General features: G+C 40.7%; 1 protein-coding gene across 5 annotated transcripts in view; it reads left to right on the top strand.

Moving 5' to 3' along the window:
* Window positions 1–19,193, top strand: part of chrna6 (cholinergic receptor, nicotinic, alpha 6) — a 53,153-nt gene that overhangs the window by 32,676 nt on the left and 1,284 nt on the right. For 3 of the 5 annotated variants that reach the window (XR_004552580.1, XR_004552559.1, XM_034088269.1), the window contains exons 5-7: window positions 720–927; window positions 2,693–3,304; window positions 8,075–8,347. Coding sequence is in view for 3 of the 5 variants with exons in the window: in XM_034088269.1 (XP_033944160.1) it covers window positions 720–927; window positions 2,693–3,304; window positions 8,075–8,347 (1,093 nt within the window). In the remaining 2 variants the exon portion in view is untranslated. Of the gene's footprint in view, window positions 1–719; window positions 928–2,692; window positions 3,305–8,074; window positions 8,348–12,755; window positions 14,413–19,193 lie in introns of those variants that run through there. The other 2 variants (XM_034088093.1, XM_034088173.1) reach the window with 1 other exon arrangement.

The following is a 19,193-nucleotide window of genomic DNA, read 5'->3' as shown; positions in this document are numbered from 1 at the left end:
CAGTGTACTGTATACTTCTACTGGATATCTTAAACTATAATTATATATTATGTAATAGATTTGATTGTTAATGTGTTTTTTGTATTTTCTAAAATCTAAATCGGTATAGTTACTCAAGCTGTCATATAAAGTAAAAAAAAAGTGGAGTAAAAAAGTACAATACTGACTCTAAAATGTAGTGGAGTGGAATCATAAAGTAGGGTAAAATGAAAACATTGAGGTAAATTAAAAAGGAATCAAAATTGTACAGTACTTGAGTAAATGTTATATATTTCATTCAACCACTTCTAATGTCTTTTATACCTCTAGCTGCTGTAGGTGCAACTGACTGGTCTGTAATTACAACACGATTGTCTGTTGTTCAGGGTCAGTTTATGCTGTGCTCCAGGTTTTCAGGCTAATTTATTATATCCTCAATATCAACTCATAATGTTAATCAAAGGCAATTCTGTATTTCTCAATGATGCATAATGTGGCTTCATTGTCCTCTGTCTTTTAATCCTAATCTCTTCTTTCTTGCCTCCATTAACTCCTCTTTATATTTTCTCCCCCGCTCTTTTGTTCACCGCCTTCATTTTCTCCTCGCCTTTGTCTGGCGTCTCTGCCTCCTTCTTTGTATCCTATGCAAAACCCACATACGCTCGTATCACATCGCCTCATATCCCTCCTTCCATTGGACTCCTTCCGCTTGATTACACACAAACACACACGTCATGCAGCGCTGTAGGTGATTTCCTGGTTGAGGATAAGACCAAGGCTCTGCTGAAGTTTGATGGTACCATCACCTGGGTCCCTCCAGCCATTTTTAAGTCTTCCTGTCCCATGGACATCACCTACTTCCCCTTCGACTATCAGAACTGCTCCATGAAGTTCGGCTCCTGGACTTATGACAAAGCCAAGATTGACCTGGTGCTAATCGGGTCTAAGGTCAGTTTTTGTGATTGTCTTCCAAGTCTGGCGTTACGATCAACAATTTATATATTTCATTTTTTGCTTCATTCTGTCCTACCTCCAAGAAAAGCACTCTTACATTATTCTGTTAGATACTGCATGCATCAACCCTGGGGATCATATATTAGGTTTCATTAACGATTTGGATGAAAAAGGTAAATGAATTTGTTATATTGGTTATATTGAGAGCACTACCTTTGAAAGCCTGTGAAAACAGTTAGATGTTTTCAGTCAACATGTTCTCATACCCAATTCAAACAACAACTTTGTCAGACCTTTTGTCATCATTTTTTTATGTAGTGGGTAACCATTTGGCATGAAACATATTACTACTTGGTTAGCTTAAGGTTAAAATAAATAACCATCAGTTGTTACTAGTAGTTCTTGCTAAGTTAGTTTAGTCATAATTACTGTGAGGCAGCTCTGTGTGTCAAGAACTGATGCTAGAGGAAAGCATCTAGCATACTACTTTAACAGGTGGGACCACTACACAAATCCCATGTTTAAAGTGTTGGGAGTGTGAAGACTAAAACTTGTCTTACAGAGTCAGATCCTTTAAGTTTAAACAAGTGCATTGCAAGGTTTTCTATCATGTTTCACGATTCATCTAATCCTTTTCTTTACTTTTCGTTATCATGCAAATACTGGACATAAAAATACGCTCTGAGATACGCTCCAGGTCTCAGGCTCGAAAATGACATTCCCAGAACAAATGACCATAACTACACTTCTAAAAGGGGAACATTAATAATCTTTTTTTTCAAAGTAATGATAAACCTGTGAGTTGGATGTAGAAAAGTCAGAATCAATATAGATGTTTTTTATTTTAAAGAAAATTCAGATTGAACATAGATTATAACTGTATATACATTATATACTGATATACAACTGTAAATTATAGTGTCTGTCCAAAAAATATGTTTTACTTATAGTGAAAACTACCCTTGGATGATGGGTTAGTAGACTAAAAGCTTTATGAATCTAAAGTACAACATATAATAAGTACCCTGTATCAAGATTGATGCAAAACAAGTGAAATGTGCCCTTTTTAGAGAGATTTAGCAAAAAAAAACACTTCTGGGGTCATTTGAGTGGATTTGACCTATCTCTGGCCCCCCTTGGTCGATTTTGATGATTGACATCTCTTTCTAACTGTCAGAGCCAATGGAATCTAGAAAAAGTTCCACATACACACACAGGTTACCAAATAAGGAGTGAGAGAGACTCGTAGAAAAACCGGAAGCTGCGCTAACCTCTGAGGAAGTATGAGCAAGATAAAGACCTTTTTGAACATTTAATCATGTGATCATGTAACAGTAAAGGCTCAAAACACAAATATGAACCTAAACATTGCATAATATGTTGAACAATTGTTTGCCTACTTGGAGGGCTTCTTGTGGACAATAAGTGGCTTTATTTGCATGTATGTCTTATTTCCCTCTTCACTTTCTATGTAACATTTCTGTAAGACCTGTAAACATCGCAAGACGGCCTTATTATCTGTAAACTGCAGTGATCGCGCCCTCTTGCAGCGACTTACAGTCTGTGGGGTGCATGTGGACATGAAACCCAGGTGAAAGTCAGTTTGTTTTGCATATTCTCACAAATCCATATTCATAAGGATTAACCATACCATATTTATTGTATTGTTGATGGTGACCTGTTCAAAATGGTAAGTTGACTCTGAATGTTGTTCGGATCATTTCATGAATTGATTTTAAGATCTCTATCCATCACTTAGGTGAACCTGAAAGACTTCTGGGAGAGTGGCGAGTGGGAAATCATTGACGCTCCTGGCTACAAGCATGATATCAAGTACAACTGCTGTGAGGAGATCTACCCAGACATCACCTACTCCTTCTACATCAGGCGCTTGCCACTCTTCTACACCATCAACCTCATCATCCCCTGCCTCCTCATCTCTTTCCTCACAGTGCTGGTTTTCTATCTCCCGTCCGACTGTGGTGAGAAGGTCACGCTCTGTATCTCCGTCCTGCTCTCCCTCACTGTGTTCCTGCTCGTTATCACCGAGACCATCCCCTCCACGTCGCTGGTCATCCCGCTCATTGGAGAGTACCTGCTCTTTACAATGATTTTTGTCACGCTCAGCATCGTCATCACCGTGTTCGTGCTGAACGTTCACTACCGCACGCCAATGACCCACACTATGCCGGATTGGGTGCGCTCGGTGTTTCTCAGAGTGCTACCGAGGATCATGCTGATGCGGAGACCGATTGACGAGGACAGCAAGACTGGGGGGTTGGACAGCAGTGGGGAGGCAGGAGGAGCTGGAGGGGGAGGAGGAGGCGGAGGAGGGAAAGGAGGGAAGAAGAGGAAGAATAGCTTGCTGCTGGTAAGGCGTCCCCTGTCTAAATGTTTGATTCACTTGAACTCTATGCAACACCATGTTCATACTTTATTGGTTTCTGTCGTCCAAATAAATTGTACCTCAGAATCCAATGCGAGAGACCAATGTGTTTTATTATTATTTTATTTTATTTTAACATTTGTGAGACAAATTAGATTTTGTTCCATTGGTGCCAAAGATCACGCTAATTCCTAACGGGGCACACTAAGAAAAGACAATATCATGAAGCTAGTGCTTAGCTACCTACAGCACAATCATTACTGTCCGATCCTCGTACTTTCTTTGTTTGGCCATCAGTACCTTCCATTCCAGATTCCAAGCTGTTCTGCCAACACCTGACACAATCTTTATTTCTTCTGCATTTCTTTATACTTGACTTTGTTTGCCGTGAAGTGCTTTATGCTGGGCGACAAAGATATTATTTTCGATGATGACAACAATTCTTTATAGATTATTTAACATTCTAGTAATGTAGTCCAGACAGAGGCAATAGTTTTGGCCTTTTAGAGAACAATTTTCTTATTACATTTTGTATTAGCATTATCTTATAAAAAACAAAGGTTGAAAGAGTATTAAATCAGCTTTGCTACACCAAGTAGTCCTGACATTGCTCAATGCATGCATGGGTCAGTCGCACCAACCCGGTCCCTTATGAGTAGGGTTGGGTACCGAGAACCGGTTCCGGTTCGGAACCGGTTCCAACATTTCGATTCCAACGGCATCATTTAGAAATGTGAATTTCGGTTCCGCTTTTCGATGCCTGAGGAAATGTTTCTCGCCGCTCTCCGTAGCCTACTGTATGACTGCGGCGATGCGGGAAATGTAGCGTTGTACCTACACTTCCTACAGCGTAACGGCCCGTCTACAGGCATCGAAAAATGCTTTCAACGCTTCGCCCATTCATTTGAATGGGGTGACGTAGAAGATTTTTAAACTTCGCCGAACTGCATTGTGGGTAGCATGGTATGGCTTTGCAAGTATCACGAGCATCTATCGGCATCAAAAGTTGAACAATGTTCAACTTTTGAGGCTCGATGCTTGGCATCAGCCAATCAAATCCCGCGTATGCAAATCTGACAGTACAAGCGCTAGCCAATCAAACCGCGTGTATGCTGGGAGAGACTACGCAGGTCATTTCCTCATATTCAAAAAAATTGAGCGGTAGTGAATCACCCGGTGCTGTATGATCAGTCTCTGTTCATCTACCGGGATACAAACCGGAGGAGCCAGGCATGGAGGGAGGTGGCAGAGACAGTGGGTGAAACTGGTAGGTTTTCGCCTGTTTGGGGATTTTATATCCAGTTTACTTCGTTTTAACATTGCTATTGCTTTGTAGACCGGGGGCGGGAGGGAGATTCCTGATTGGTTGTTGGTCGCCTTGGGCGCGAGAAATCGCCAAGCCCGACACGCCCAGCTTCAAGATGTGTTGATGCCTGTCGTGTAGACGGGCCGTAACCATGTTCGCCGAGGGCGCCAGATCTGTGGAGGCGCTGCGCTGACAGCTCTGGGAGGGAAAACAAATGTTTTGACCGTTGGTGCTCATCCTAATTTTCGGCCTTGATGTAACAACATTCATAATTAAGTAAATGTAACATCCTTTTCACCCCGGTTACACGTTTCATTCGCCCTGTACGATGGGCGCAGCAAGTGATGAAAATGGGGGATGTTGGCTTATCTGGCACCCGCAGCTCACAGCCAAAGTGCGAGTGAGCGAGGGAGAAAGGGAGGGTGCACTGGAACCGGCGCTGTTGTTATTAGCATCTGGTGCTAGCTGCTCTAACGGAAGAAGAAGATGTTTCTACAATGATGTGGAGGGAGAGTCCTCTCCAGTCAGACTGAGGCTGATAACTACAGCTCAGTGAGGTAAAGGACTCTGAGTGTTTAGATAGTTCACTTTAGTCTAAGTTATCTCAGTGGGTCTCAAACGTTTTGATCACAATTTATGTAAACACATATTTCCAAGGCACTCCTTTATAATTATTGGGATAAAACAGGTTTGAAATCATTCCAATGTATACTATAGGACAGTAAACCAGACATATCCTTTTAAACTGGAGAGATACAAAAATATGCATACATAAAATAGTAAAATAAGATATGAATGAACAACAAAAATAAAATACGTTACATGTATTTGTTATTGGCTATGGGTTATTGGTTATGCTCACATACTTATTTGATTATTAAAATGTACACCGATCTTTGTCATATGGGTGTTTAGAGTTGTACCCCCTAGATCTAGTCTCTAGTAATTCTGCTTAAAGTGCACCAGATTGAAGCATTTTGCTTTAAAATGTTCAAACATTTCTTCCTGGTATGCCTGAGAAGGCAGATATGCTTGTTTTTCTCAACAAGAACTTAATCATTTTTTTACCCCTCAAAGAATCGGAATTGAGAACCGTTAAGAACCGGAATCGAAAAGTAGAATCGGAATCGGAATCAGAATCGTGGAAATTCAAACGATACCCAACCCTACTTATGAGAGCTGAACCGCCCAACATGAAAATATTTGAGTAGTTCAACCACCCGTACCTAAACCAACAGCAGTCTTTATGGGTTGTAGTTGCACAAGACTGAGGACTGTTTATACTGAACAAACAGTTGTGCATGGTGAGTATTAGTGTGTTTAAGAGAGGAAGAGGAAAGAGTAAACCCTCTCCTAAAGAAACCCACTCTCAACCCATCTGATGTTATAAACTACAGGCCTGTCTCTCTCCTCCCGTTCCTGTCTAAAACACTTGAACGCGCTGTCTTTAAACAACTCTCCTGTTATCTCCATCAGAACAACCTTCTGGATCCGCACCAGTCTAGTTTCAAGGCAGGTCACTCCACAGAAACTGCCCTCCTTGCTGTCACTGAGGAACTGCACACTGCTAAAGTAGCCTCCCTATCCTCTGTCATCATCCTTTTGGACCTGTCTGCTGCATTTGACACGGTGAATCATCAGATCCTCCTTCGTACTCTCCAAGAACTTGGAGTTTCAGGCTCTGCACTTTCCTTCATCACCTCATACCTTACTTGGAGAGGGTCGGAGTCCGACCCTTGTCAATTAACTACAGGGGTCCCTCAGGGCTCTGTTCTCGGTCCCCTCCTCTTCTCCTTGTACACAAACTTGCTCGGATCTGTCATTAGCCCGCATGGTTTTTCATACCACTGCTACGCTGACGACACCCAATTAATTCTGTCCTTTCCCCGCTCAGAGACCCAGGTTGTTGCACGCATCTCTGCTTGTCTAGCTGACATCTCAGTGGATGTCTGCTCATCACCTCAAGCTCAACCTTGACAAGACTGAACTTCTTTTCCTTCCGGGAAAAAGATTGTCCCACTCTTGACCTAACAATCAACATTGGCACCTCTGTTGTTTCCCCGACTCAGACTGCAAGGAATCTGGGTGTGATCCTAGATAACAACCTGTCCTTCACTGCAAATATCGCTGCTACAACCCGCTGCTGCAGATACACGCTTTACAACATCAGGAGGATACGTCCCCAGCTGACCCAGAAAGCCACGCAGGTTCTGGTCCAGGCTCTCGTCAGCTCACGCCTAGACTACTGCAACTCCCTCCTGGCTGGTCTACCTGCATGTGCCATCCAACCTTTGCAGCTCATCCAGAATGCAGCGGCTCGTCTGGTCTTCAACCTTCCTAAATTCTCCCACACCACGCCGCTCCTCCGCTCCCTCCACTGGCTTCCGGTAACTGCTAGAATCCACTTCAAGACAATGGTACTTGCGTACCATGCTGCGAATGGATCTGGCCCTTCCTACATCCAGGACATGGTTAAACCGTACACCCCAGCATGTGCACTCCGCTCTGCATCAACCAAACGGCTCGCTGCACCCTCACTGCGAAAGGGACCCAAGTTCCCATCAGCAAAAACACGTGGGTTTGCTATCCTGGCTCCAAAATGGTGGAATGAGCTCCCCATTGACATCAGGACAGCAGATAGCTTACACACCTTCCGGCGCAGACTGAAAACTCATCTCTTTCGACTCCACTTCGAGCGATAGAACTATTAACAAAGCACTTGTATACTAATAAAGGACTGGCTTATCTAAAGCCAGTTGAGTAGCACTTGAAATGTTTTTGCCCTATGAAACCTGATGTACCTATATGATTCTGTTTTCTTCAAGTTGGTATTTTGTTGGTCGAACGCACTTATTGTACGTCGCTTTGGATAAAAGCGTCAGCTAAATGCAATGTAATGTAAAGGAAAGGTGGAAAGTGACAAAAAATATAAAATAATCGTCTTAGTCTTTTTTCATTAACGATATTGATTTCAAGCACTTACACTACAGCGGGAAAAGTTGCAAGGGTAGGTAACTGAACATTTTCCTAAAGTGATAATCAAAACATATCAATATATTCGCCCATTTGGGAATCAGATTACCTTAAGCAACACACTGAGTACCTCTGACGTTTGATAGCTTGCTTGTCAGACCATACAATAGTCTTCCATCTTCAAATGCTCTTGTAAATCCCTTTGGGCAACTCATATCCTGTAAGTACTGGCAGGTAAATCCACTAAAAAACGTTTCTGTTCTGGTAAAGAATTTGGACACAGTCTGATCTAATAAAGACTTTATGATCATTGCTGAACTCTGAGGAAGCACTCTGAAAGAAACCAGTCTCTCCTTCATACACCTACTGCACAGATGTATCCCATGTATGTTTTATATGAAATTATCCTTCGAATGTTGACTGTGTGCCGAAGCAGATGTCCAACTCTTTATGCAAACTCTGGTTGTGATCCCTAGCAGGTCGGAGGAGGCTCCCTCAACTGCTTGGAGTTCGGGGACAGTAAGTTCTTGTCCGTGGACGGCTGCACTGGGAAGAAATGCACTTGCCCCTGCCAGCATGGGAAGGAGACCCCAGATACACCAGACTTGGGGAAAATAACACGTCAGCTGAGTCCAACAAGCATCAGCACGGTGGTGGCCTTTTCTGTGCTGTCGCCTGAGGTCAAACAGGCCATCGAGAGCGTCAAGTACATAGCTGAGAACATGAGGAGTCGCAACAAGGCCAAAGAAGTGAGTCATTATTTTCTATCACTGTACAGAGTGTTGCTGGAATGAGTCCCTAAACCTGGGAATTAGTCAGCGTTTGTGCACTTCCAGTTTCCTGTACTACAAGTCATTGGGTTATTTGGTTCATGACTGAAATAAGGACTTATGATGCTGATTCAGAGCAGGCGTGCAGAATAGAAGTAAGGACCTAATTCAAACCAAAAACAACGAAAACTGAATCATTTTGAACAATGGCGCATTTTACTCAAGTTTGATGACTTCAGACTGGAGTAAAAATCAAAACAGGCTGACTAATAATGCCAATTTAAATATTTAGTATGTCAGATAGCGCTCAGCTCTTCACAAAACGACTGAGGGCATCTTGGCAAAGATGGTGGTTCTCAGGAGACCATTAGACTGGGAAATAAAAGCTCCCTAAAAAACAGGGCATAGCATGGAAAATACCGTTGTCTGTTTGGGCACAATGCAGTTCCAATTGTTGATGACATTTATCTCATCGTAATATTGGATTACATTGCAGTGGCTGTGTCCTATCAATGCCATTGTTTTTATTTAAAATGCTTCAACAACATGACATTTGTATCAGACACAAGACTAAATACACAGGGGAGGAGTAATGATTAGGGCCAGCTGAGGCGCATTGAGGCCAGGCAGGTGATTAACCCCCTAATCCCACCAGGAGCGTCTGCGCTGCGGCTGTGGCGTTTTTAGCGATTGCGGCCACTCTAGTCAATGGGTGCTATTCCACCAGACCCGCTGCGCCGCGGCTCGAAGCGTCCCAGAAGCTCCTCGCCCAAGGAATTTCTAAAATATAGGATGAATCCTATTTTTGACGCGGCGCAGCGCAGCGCAGGCAGGAAGTGATGAAAATCACCTTGTTGTCTGCTTTGCTGGTTGAGGGGGTGCACCCAAAACCGGCTCCTTCTCCTCCCCCCCACCACCGTCTTTCAAGTAGGAGAATACATGCCAGCGTTCTCCTCCGGTTTACAGGCACTGTAAATTATATATACATAGAATAATTATGATGATGAATGCATATTTTTTACCACTAAAATACAGCAACACATCTTTGATTCATGTCGTTTATAACTGGAATATTACAATTATTATTAACTGTGTCTGTAGTCTACAACACAACAACATAGGAAATAACAACAATAAACACGATTTAAACAGACACAAACATAAACCATTTAACTACGTAGCATACTACTTGTAGAAGTACAAATGTCCAGGAAATATTCCATAATCAACAACAACTGCGAGGCTGCACACACGACGCTCCGCTTCCGCAACGTTTTGAAACGCGCCTGGTGGGTTATGACGCAGGAGGAGGTTGCAGCGCAGCGCAGCCGCAGCGCAGCGCAGCCGCAGCGCAGCGCAGCGCAGCCGCAGCGCAGCGCAGCCGCAGCGCAGCGCAGACGCTTCTGGTGGGATCAGGGGATTAGGGAAGGAAAACACACCAGGTGAGGGAGTGAGGCGATCAGCAGGACCCGGATGTGACCATTTGACCTGTGTTGCCAAAGCACAATGACGATTGGCAATACATTAAAGTAACACAAGTAGAAAGGGGAACAACATTATTTAATATAATAAAAAAAGAGAGAAAATGTGCACTAATTTTTAAGTTAATCTTCTTAATAAACAAGTAGATTTTAGAAAGGATAATACGAGATATGTATTATCAAAATATAGTTGTTTTACCAGGGGAGCAAAAGTTGTGGAAGACATTCAGAGTCATGCTTTAATAATGCCCTGCAGGCAACCTTTGTTTTTGAGGTATTAGTAACTCATACACGCTGACAAAGGGGAATGAAACAGGAAAAGTAAAACGTTCATGAAAGTCCAAAGCATGCACTGCAGGGATTTTCTAGAATCCCGAAGGTCAGCTAGTCATGAATATTAAAAACAACTCAACAACACTCTGTGAACTCCTTAACTGCAGAGCCACGATCAGGGTCATCACTGCTGGTATAAAATACAATGACAGAATTGTCTTCTAACTTAAGGATACCTCTCCTATTGGCTTTTTGCACAGATTAGTGTACAAGACAAATAAAATGCAAGAGGACGCCCCTCTGATTGATCTGATAAAACGGCATTGCCCCCAGAAAACATTTCAGGCCAGGTTCAATGTTGAGAATGCTCTCTAACATTAATGGTACAATGTGTTCCTGGATAAAAGAAAATCAAATAAACCATATTAATAATGGGGATAATGAATCCATTAAACTGTAAATATCAGCATTGAAAAGGAGATGTTTATAACTATCTATACGTCTATACGTCCACTTACTATTTGTTGTAATTGGTTTCATTATTTATGATGGCACTAAAGATCAAATACCCAATCACGAGCCTGCAAAACCTTAAAGGGGAATCCTGGTTTGATGCAACATCGCTCTTATTTTTTGGGGTTTGGACCATGACGATAATAACTAATATTGCATCAGGCAATACAGTAATAAGAATTAACAAAAACAGATAAATTGCCTTTTTCATGGCAGACATGTTGACTGGTTGTAAAAGGAAAGACTAGGTGTAATTAATAACCCAAATAATTGCTCTCATTCAATAAATCCCAGTGATCCAGCATGCATATCAGGCAGAAGACATGTTGACTGAGGTGTTAATGATAGCATTGAGTGTGTCACAGTCAAATAAATGGCACTGTGACGGAGAGCCAGCAGGCACAATAACATGACTCTGATATTGAAACCACTACATGGATTTTAGCTATCCCTAATTTGATTATTCACACCTTTCATGTCATAATATCTGCTGTAATAAGGGTCTATCAAGCAGATATTAGACAAAGCCTCACAATAGCCAAACATACATCACATTTTAAACATTTTCCTATAGATTATTATTGAAATCAGTTTTAAAGTTACGACAGTCTGGTTAAACTATTGGCTTGTTTACAACCTGTCTTATCTATGAACAAAGAGAATAGACCATTCCCACATACAAAATAAATCTACTGTCATAGTTTAAATACTGAATAAAAATACACTGATACAGTAGATGCTACTCCACTTATTCAGCCCTTAAACGAATGACGGCCAACTGGTATATGGAGAAAGTTAACACTAAGGTGACATGTGACTGGATTTTAACATGCATTCACTATTATAGATCTTGATTTTCATTTGTGAAACCTAAATGCTAAGTATTAAAATACAGCACCATTTCATTTATGAGGGGTTGTCTTTCATGATGCTGGCTACAAATGGTGTGATGGGAGCATGTGTAACTGTAATGGTCTAAATTGTGGCGTGCAGCAAGGTAGATGTCTTGGACCACTACTGTTATCTGTCTTTACAAATGATTTGCCATATGGTTTACATGAAGCAATTATACCACTATATGCACATGCTTCTACACTGTATTGGCAGCCAATACTAATGGAAAATTAGATACTGAGTTAGTTGGTACATAACATCAGATCCAAATCCACTTTTCTGGGATCTAGTCATAAACGTATCTATGCCTATTCTGTGTCTCTAGGTAACGTATACAAAAGGAGGGTATGGTTAAATAACTGTGGGATAATAGGGGCACATGGCCCAAGGTCAAATTTGAACTCCGGTCCCCAACATGAAGACCAAGTGTACATGGGCCTCCAGCTCTACCAACTGACGAAGCCCTATTCTTGAAGTGTATCGAATTTAAAGTAACAAATGTGCTTATTATGCAGTCTCTTGTAAATACAACTTGACAATTGTGAGCTTTACCATTACCATAGGACATACAGTTGTTGTGAGTTGTTATATTCAAGTGTTCCTATACTTTATATAAACCTACAGCTGCAAAGCAAACTCAGAAAGTGTGTTGATGCATAATGCATTTCTGCAAAAGAGAGCTGTAATGTCATTCTGTGCATTGCTGCGGATCCTAACCGGCTCCATAAGTTCACAGTAGTCTAAGTTGGAACCAAATCATTTTAGATTTGAGAGCTCTGCCTCCTCTCTTTCCCTCTATTATAACTACAGTGGGTGAAATCTCCCTATGGGGGGAAGCAGCCCTTTGATATGCAAAACTTGTGGCTCGATCAGCTTTGTCAAAACGCCTGTCGTTTCTTCTGACACTGTGTTTTGAATGTGATTATCACAGAAATGCCCTGCTGTGTAAATAATGTATCAGATTTCTGTTCCTTCACAAGAAATCTTTAACTCTGATTTGTCTTTTCTTCTTTTCCCTTCTATCAACTGTTTCTTGTTATCCTCACCTCACCCCATCGACTTCCACCAACCTCCTACTCTGAGAGTTTGAATCAAGTGTTTCCTCGCACCTTTACTGTCCTGCTTTTTTAAAAACCCTCTCCTCACATTTCATCTTTCATTTGTCACCGCCGACACTTTTCTCTGTCTTCTCTCATCTGCTGTTTTGTCCCCTCACCTGCTCACAGGTGGAGGATGACTGGAAGTACGTCGCCATGGTGATCGATAGGATCTTCCTTTGGGTGTTTGTGACCGTATGTGTCCTGGGAACTGTGGGCCTCTTCCTCCAGCCGCTTTGTGGCTTTGTTTCATAACTTCTAAACTAACAGGGTTCACTGTCGCCCTGTGTCGAACAATCCTGAACTATTGACGAACTTTTAGTTCTCAGTTGACCAATCCGAAGACAGAGTCCTAAAGCACAAATTGGTGTGCAAGTTTTGCTTCTTGCCTTTTGCAAAAATATCGAAACAGTGACGTTGGGTTTACAGTTTTGGCACTGGCTGGTAAAGTGCGTAACAGAAACAAAGGTTCTCATTTTTCTATATTTTAAGGCTGCTTTACCTTAACAATCATTATCATAAAAACCTTTAGAATACCTTATAAAGCCTTTGGATGAACTTCAAAGAAATCAAGGGGGTAATGTGGTCTACTAAGTGTGCCCTTTTAACAAGGTTGACCATTTTTAACAAGAAAATAAAACATTAAAAAAATATATCTAGTTCATTGATCACATCTTTTAAATGTATCTCTGTAATCTGTAATGTTTTGCTAGGTGTGTCTGAATGTGTATGTTGTAGAGCCCAGAGATGATTAAACAGCAACAATAGGCAATTACTGTGATTTGGGTCTTGTTAGCAATGTGTACACACATAAATGGTTTCTATTGCATAGAAAAAAGTGGTAATTTACTTTTGACTGATTCATTATTTACTGCGTTTAAGCCTTGTAGTGTTGATTAAGCCAGCCACGACTCCTGGAAATGACTTTCTCATACAACTAAAGTGTGTTGTCACTTACATTTGAAGGGGTACATATTTTGTCTCAGATTACTTTTGTTTTGGTATCACAGATACAATACTAATGAGTGAATGGACAGAGGACAGTGTGGATTGGTGGGTAATGTTCAGAAAGGGGTTTGAGTCCCGTGTCGTTGACATTTGAGGTCAAAAGTCAACGACATGGGAAGCCGAACTGGAAACTTTCTACATCCAGTGGACGGGACACAAGCTATTCAACACTGCTTCTTTCCCCCGCTGAGCTGACGGATGACTGTCATGCCCACTCCCCGAGTCTGATCCATCACACTGCTCACTGTCAGAGCCAATCGCATTCGCTGCCACCTTTGTGTCATTCACAATTAGAGCTCCGATTCCTGGTGCGCTTGGCAGCAGTTTTGACAAGTAAGAGGAGGCTGTTTTTTTCCTACTGATTAGAAAACCATGTGTTCATAAATGTTCTTTCTGATTAATGTTCCACATGTTAATTGGTTGCCCTGGTAAAAATTGGATTAAATGCTTCTTGATTAGCTGTCCCTAAAATAGCATTTAATCTATTCATTCACAAGAAGATTATCTCAACCAATATTATGGCTATTTATTTAAGCTCTCTTTTTCTCTTGTCACTTTTGGATTACGTTTACCATTACAAACCAATGCAAGAAACATGCATGACAGAAATTTAGATTGCTTTGACCACGGGAATATTATCGGTAGATCACAGCACTATAAATGTTCTGCTTCATTTCCTGAATTTCATTTATCCCCTTTGTATTGTTATCTGATTAAGAAATGCACACCTCATGCTGAAGGGAGCAAACAGGTTTGTACAAGTGATACCTTTCTTTTGTCTTTGAAATAAAATCAATATTTGTTCAAATAAAGTTACAGTTTTACTGGCAGCAGTTAAATAAACTCAACTTGTGCATTTAAACAAACACTTTCATGTTCATGGGAGACATGGTTGTGCACATACATAAACACGGGACGTTTGCCATGATATTTCTTTTTATGCATAAAACAGCCACAGTTGCGTCGTCTAATTAAAATCCGGACATGTTAGTGGTATTCAGACATCATCATTTCATGTATCGCTCAGAGGTTCGTTCTTCCAGCTGTTGGTTACATGTGAGCTTGTAATGAGTAAGGGAGGATTTTACTGTTGCACAAGATTTATATTTGGTCCGCCAGTGATTAACTGCAGTATCTCCAAGCTCCATGTCCTTATCTATTAATATCACATATGCACCCATTTTGCAATACAAACAGAACACTTGGATAAAGCTATTGACATATTTTGTCTACTTTTGGTACTTTACTTTTTCGACATTTAAATCCCCTTGTACAAAAAAGCAAGGTCTATAAAGAGATGATTCCACATTTTTTCAGAAGAACTTGACTGAGAGAGTTGGTTTTCTTACTGCTTTTGTCAATGATGGATGAATCAAATAAGTGTGAGTATATTTTCAACTTAAAGTGAGAACCTCAAAATTCAATCAAATCCTTGCCGACGTGTTATGCTCATTGTGTGCTATCCTACAGTAAATGATACACAGTGTGTCTGTGACCACTTCCTCTGTTCACTCATTTACTACCAGCAAATTAACACAATAATGGTTCGGAGCTGCTCAACAGTCTTTTTAAAATGTTACTATTTTGGGACTGGCTAAAAGGGGGGAAAAATGCAATTATCTTTTTTCATGGAGAGCAACTATATAGTTCAGACATTTGGCACAATTAACACTAAATACAATGGTTGATTATAGTGATTACAGATGCAGATTGACACACTTTCAATTCAATTATCACTTCAGAGAAAGCACTCCAGCGCCTGCCCGTAAGGCTCCAGAACATGTCAAACCCAGTATTAACCAAACACAAATTCATTCGGACTCCTCATGTTCTTCCAGCTATTCTTTCTGGGCATCTCTTTGGAGGACGTTATAGACCTCTTTATCTGCCTTGAGACCAGTTCATCCATCTTTTTGTGATTCTAAGGGTAATAATCCAACACATCCATCAGCTCCTGGATCAGCTCCAGCTCTTCTTGCAGCATGAGACCATTTTCTTTGTTCTGGATCATGGGTATTTTTGCTCGTGCACATTACTTCCAGGTCTGCTCTTTCTCAAAAGCATTGTTGAGGAACTCTAACTTTGGATTGTTTCTCTTTGGACTCTGTGTCCAGCCTGGTAGAGCAACCTTCTCCTCCTGGCAGTCAATGTGCCGCTCTTCATCCTGGAGGTGAGTCTTTAACACCTCGACCTGGGTATTTAGAGCCGTGTTTTATGTCCTGCTGTCCTTCAGCTGCCTGGCCCAGGTTTTGAAGCCTAAAGATGACCTGTTCAGCTTTAAAGTCATGGTTCAGTTGTTGTTTGTCTCTGATTCAAGTTTGTTGTCCCTATTCAAATTTCAAAGTGGTCGGTTAAACTGTAAATTTGTAATACTCACATTACTAAGTCAGTGTAATACATTGATGGTGAATTAATTCTATTAGATGTGCCAATGTTCATTCATGATTATACTAATGGCAACCCTGTGTTGTACAACGACAATAAATCAACCTTGAACCGACTTGTAGCTCCAATAACATAACTAAAAAGTAAAAAGCGAACACACACATTGAAAACCCATCCTCCAACCCGACCATCACACACTCTATGAATGTCTCCATGAATTCCTCCATTGAAGACATAAATCTCTAATGCAAAATAGCTGGGTATGAATCGTTATTCATGGGAGACATGGCGGCACGTGCAAACGCACAGACTTTGGAGGAGATCAGAGAGCCGTTTGACTCACTGGATAATCTCTTCTATGGTATGTTATGGTGCCATCAGAGCATGAAACACACGGCTGTAGCCCAGAGGCTGAGAGGCCTCAGTGCCAGGGAGCAGGGACAGCTAGCAGGGACATGAAGGCTGGTCTAGAAGAGGACACTCTGTACATGCCGTGTGGGACTAAATGCCACATTACACGACTTATTGTTGCCCAGTGGATATAGAGCTAATAAAACATCCACATTTAAATGCTATCCCTGTTTTTATATTCTTCACCAAGAAATATTTGAGGTATTTATTTGATATTGGCTCAACAGTAGTAACAGTAATATTGTCTCAATTTTGATAACAGTGTAGAACAAGACTGGTGAAGCAGTGTTTTCAGGACTTAGTGTTGCCCTGCTCTCTGTAATTATTAGTAAGTGAATGGTTTATTTGTTTCTCCGGTGTTCAGCGTAAATGTGTATGATGGATTAAGAACTGTCAGTGTCTCCACTACGCAGTACAAATTACATACGGAATAAAACTCAATGCTTTTACAATAACAAACGAAACAACAGAGCAGCCTCTCTAAAATACGCATAATGAACAAATATTCTGCATGCTAAATGTGTCTGATGACTCATAGAGTCACAAGGGAGAGGAATGACTTCAAATGAGGTGATAAAGGCAAAAAGCGCAATATCCTGAACAGCCCCCCTGAGGCTTGCAATCATGCAAACATTGTGTGTGTGTGTGTGTGTGTGTGTGTGTGTGTGTGTGTGTGTGTGTGTGTGTGTGTGTGTGTGTGTGTGGCCTAGCATTACCATACTTGTGGGGACCTAAATCTGTTTACACAGTCACCTGTGTGGACTCGCCTCCCTTATGGGGACAAATTGGAGGTGTGTGTGTGGGTGTGTGTGTGTGTGAGAGAGAGAGATACATTCAATGATTTGTTGTTCCTTCAATGGTCTTACTTATGCTTTGACAACACATTCTGTTTGATTTGTCATTGCAATCAAACTAATTAAAAGAGAAAGAAAGAGAGAAAGAGAGGGGGGTTGTAAGACAACATTTTAATAAAGGGAAGCAGAAAACACTATGTATGTACTATGTACAAATACAGGAATAAAAACAACATGAGCAGGACATTTCATATGATTTATATTATGTAAATGCACACTAGGTTCGGTGAAGCCTGTTCTGAATGTGTTGTATAAGTCTCACAAACCTGTATTAACCATAATTCTAATATTTAAAAAACGTATAATGTTCAATTTCAGCTTCATATATGTATGTTGTGCTTCTACTGTGACATGTTTACATGGTTTAATGTCCAAAAGGGTATTTTTCTTATACTGCCATTTACATTCACACAAACTTATATAACACACTACAGGAAAGCATAATTAGGGCCTCTTTTGGAAATAGAGCTGAGTTACTCTACTGAGAAATATATTAGCTTTTAGTCCAAAAACCAACAATAACTTAAGTGAAAATCAAAAACTAGACACAGACTATTTCAAAAGATATGACATTGATGACGTTCTTGGGTTCTGACAGCTGATGGAAAATAACAAAATATACTCTGATATAAATAAGTCATTTACTTTGTTTACAATTGTGAAGTCACACCCTGAACATGAAACAGAATGTGTGTAAATGGCAACCCAACCCCCCAGCCCCGCCACACACACCGAATACGATGGCTTACTCTAGTACTACACTTAAATCCAGAAGAAGCTCCGAGAGGTGAAAAACATAAATGGAGCAGCGTACAACAGCAGAGTGCCGTGTTCAAAAGAAGGCTCTTAGTAAGGGAGATACAATTAAATTGGGATGTCAAACAGATCTTGAATATCATTGTAAAGGGTGATTCATGTTCTATTTTCCATAGGATTTGCAAAACTGAACAAAGCTCAATCCTAAAAGGAAATATTATCATATGTAATACAAATTTACATCTGAGTCCCTTTTTGCAAATTGCATATTCAATCATGTCACATGACTCTATGAAAAGCCAAGTTGGTTCAGTGTGACTGGTTTAATATTTTTATACAGTACTTAATTAGTTTTCAGGCTGCTGAGGATTTATGATGAAATGTATATTTGATGAAGAGCACAGTTTGCACAGGGTGAATAAGAAGGCACATCTGACAAAATGAATGAGAGGGGTGATGACAATGTTAAAAATTGTGTTAAACGTCCTAATTTTAGCATTGCAATAAAACAAGTGCACAGATATATGAGACCAAATTGTGTTATCTAAAGCTCTAATGCTCTCGGAGAGATCGTTCATGCTGATATAGTGGATGACAGAGTGCAAAACAGCTGAGCATCAGTTTCAAATTAATTTTTGAACGGTTGGTTTCATTATGTAAACACTTGAGTAAAATGGTGTTCGGAGTTACGAGGGTGCCAGAAATGCACTGCTCGATCCACTTGAGAACAAACACAGTTCATCAATTGCTCTCAATTTGTAAAGTTAGTAGTATCATAATGAAACACACCCATATACCAACACAAACAACATCATGCAGACAATATATACATATTCAAACCTCACTTTTGTACATATTTTTGAATCCTGTGTTGCTGATAACACATATTATTAATTTTACCGATTTTTTTAAACCAATTGGAAAGAAAGCTATTAAATCCAACAGTGGATAACCCAAGGAGTAAATTATCTTTCTGATGCAAAAACAGCAACGTCTTGATGTCCTTCCAAAAATTGAAATACACATACAACTTGCCTGGCTCTTCTTTTTTCACATATATTACAACTACGGACTGACATGCGCACATATATGAAGCACCTTGGAATAATCCTCCACCAACACACCCAATGGCTAAGGGAGTAGGGGAGAGTGG

The sequence above is a fragment of the Pseudochaenichthys georgianus genome, chromosome 1 (assembly GCF_902827115.2).
Source record: "Pseudochaenichthys georgianus chromosome 1, fPseGeo1.2, whole genome shotgun sequence".
Classification (NCBI taxonomy): Eukaryota; Metazoa; Chordata; class Actinopteri; order Perciformes; family Channichthyidae; genus Pseudochaenichthys; species Pseudochaenichthys georgianus.
This window is presented reverse-complemented; position numbering and strand designations above follow the sequence as displayed.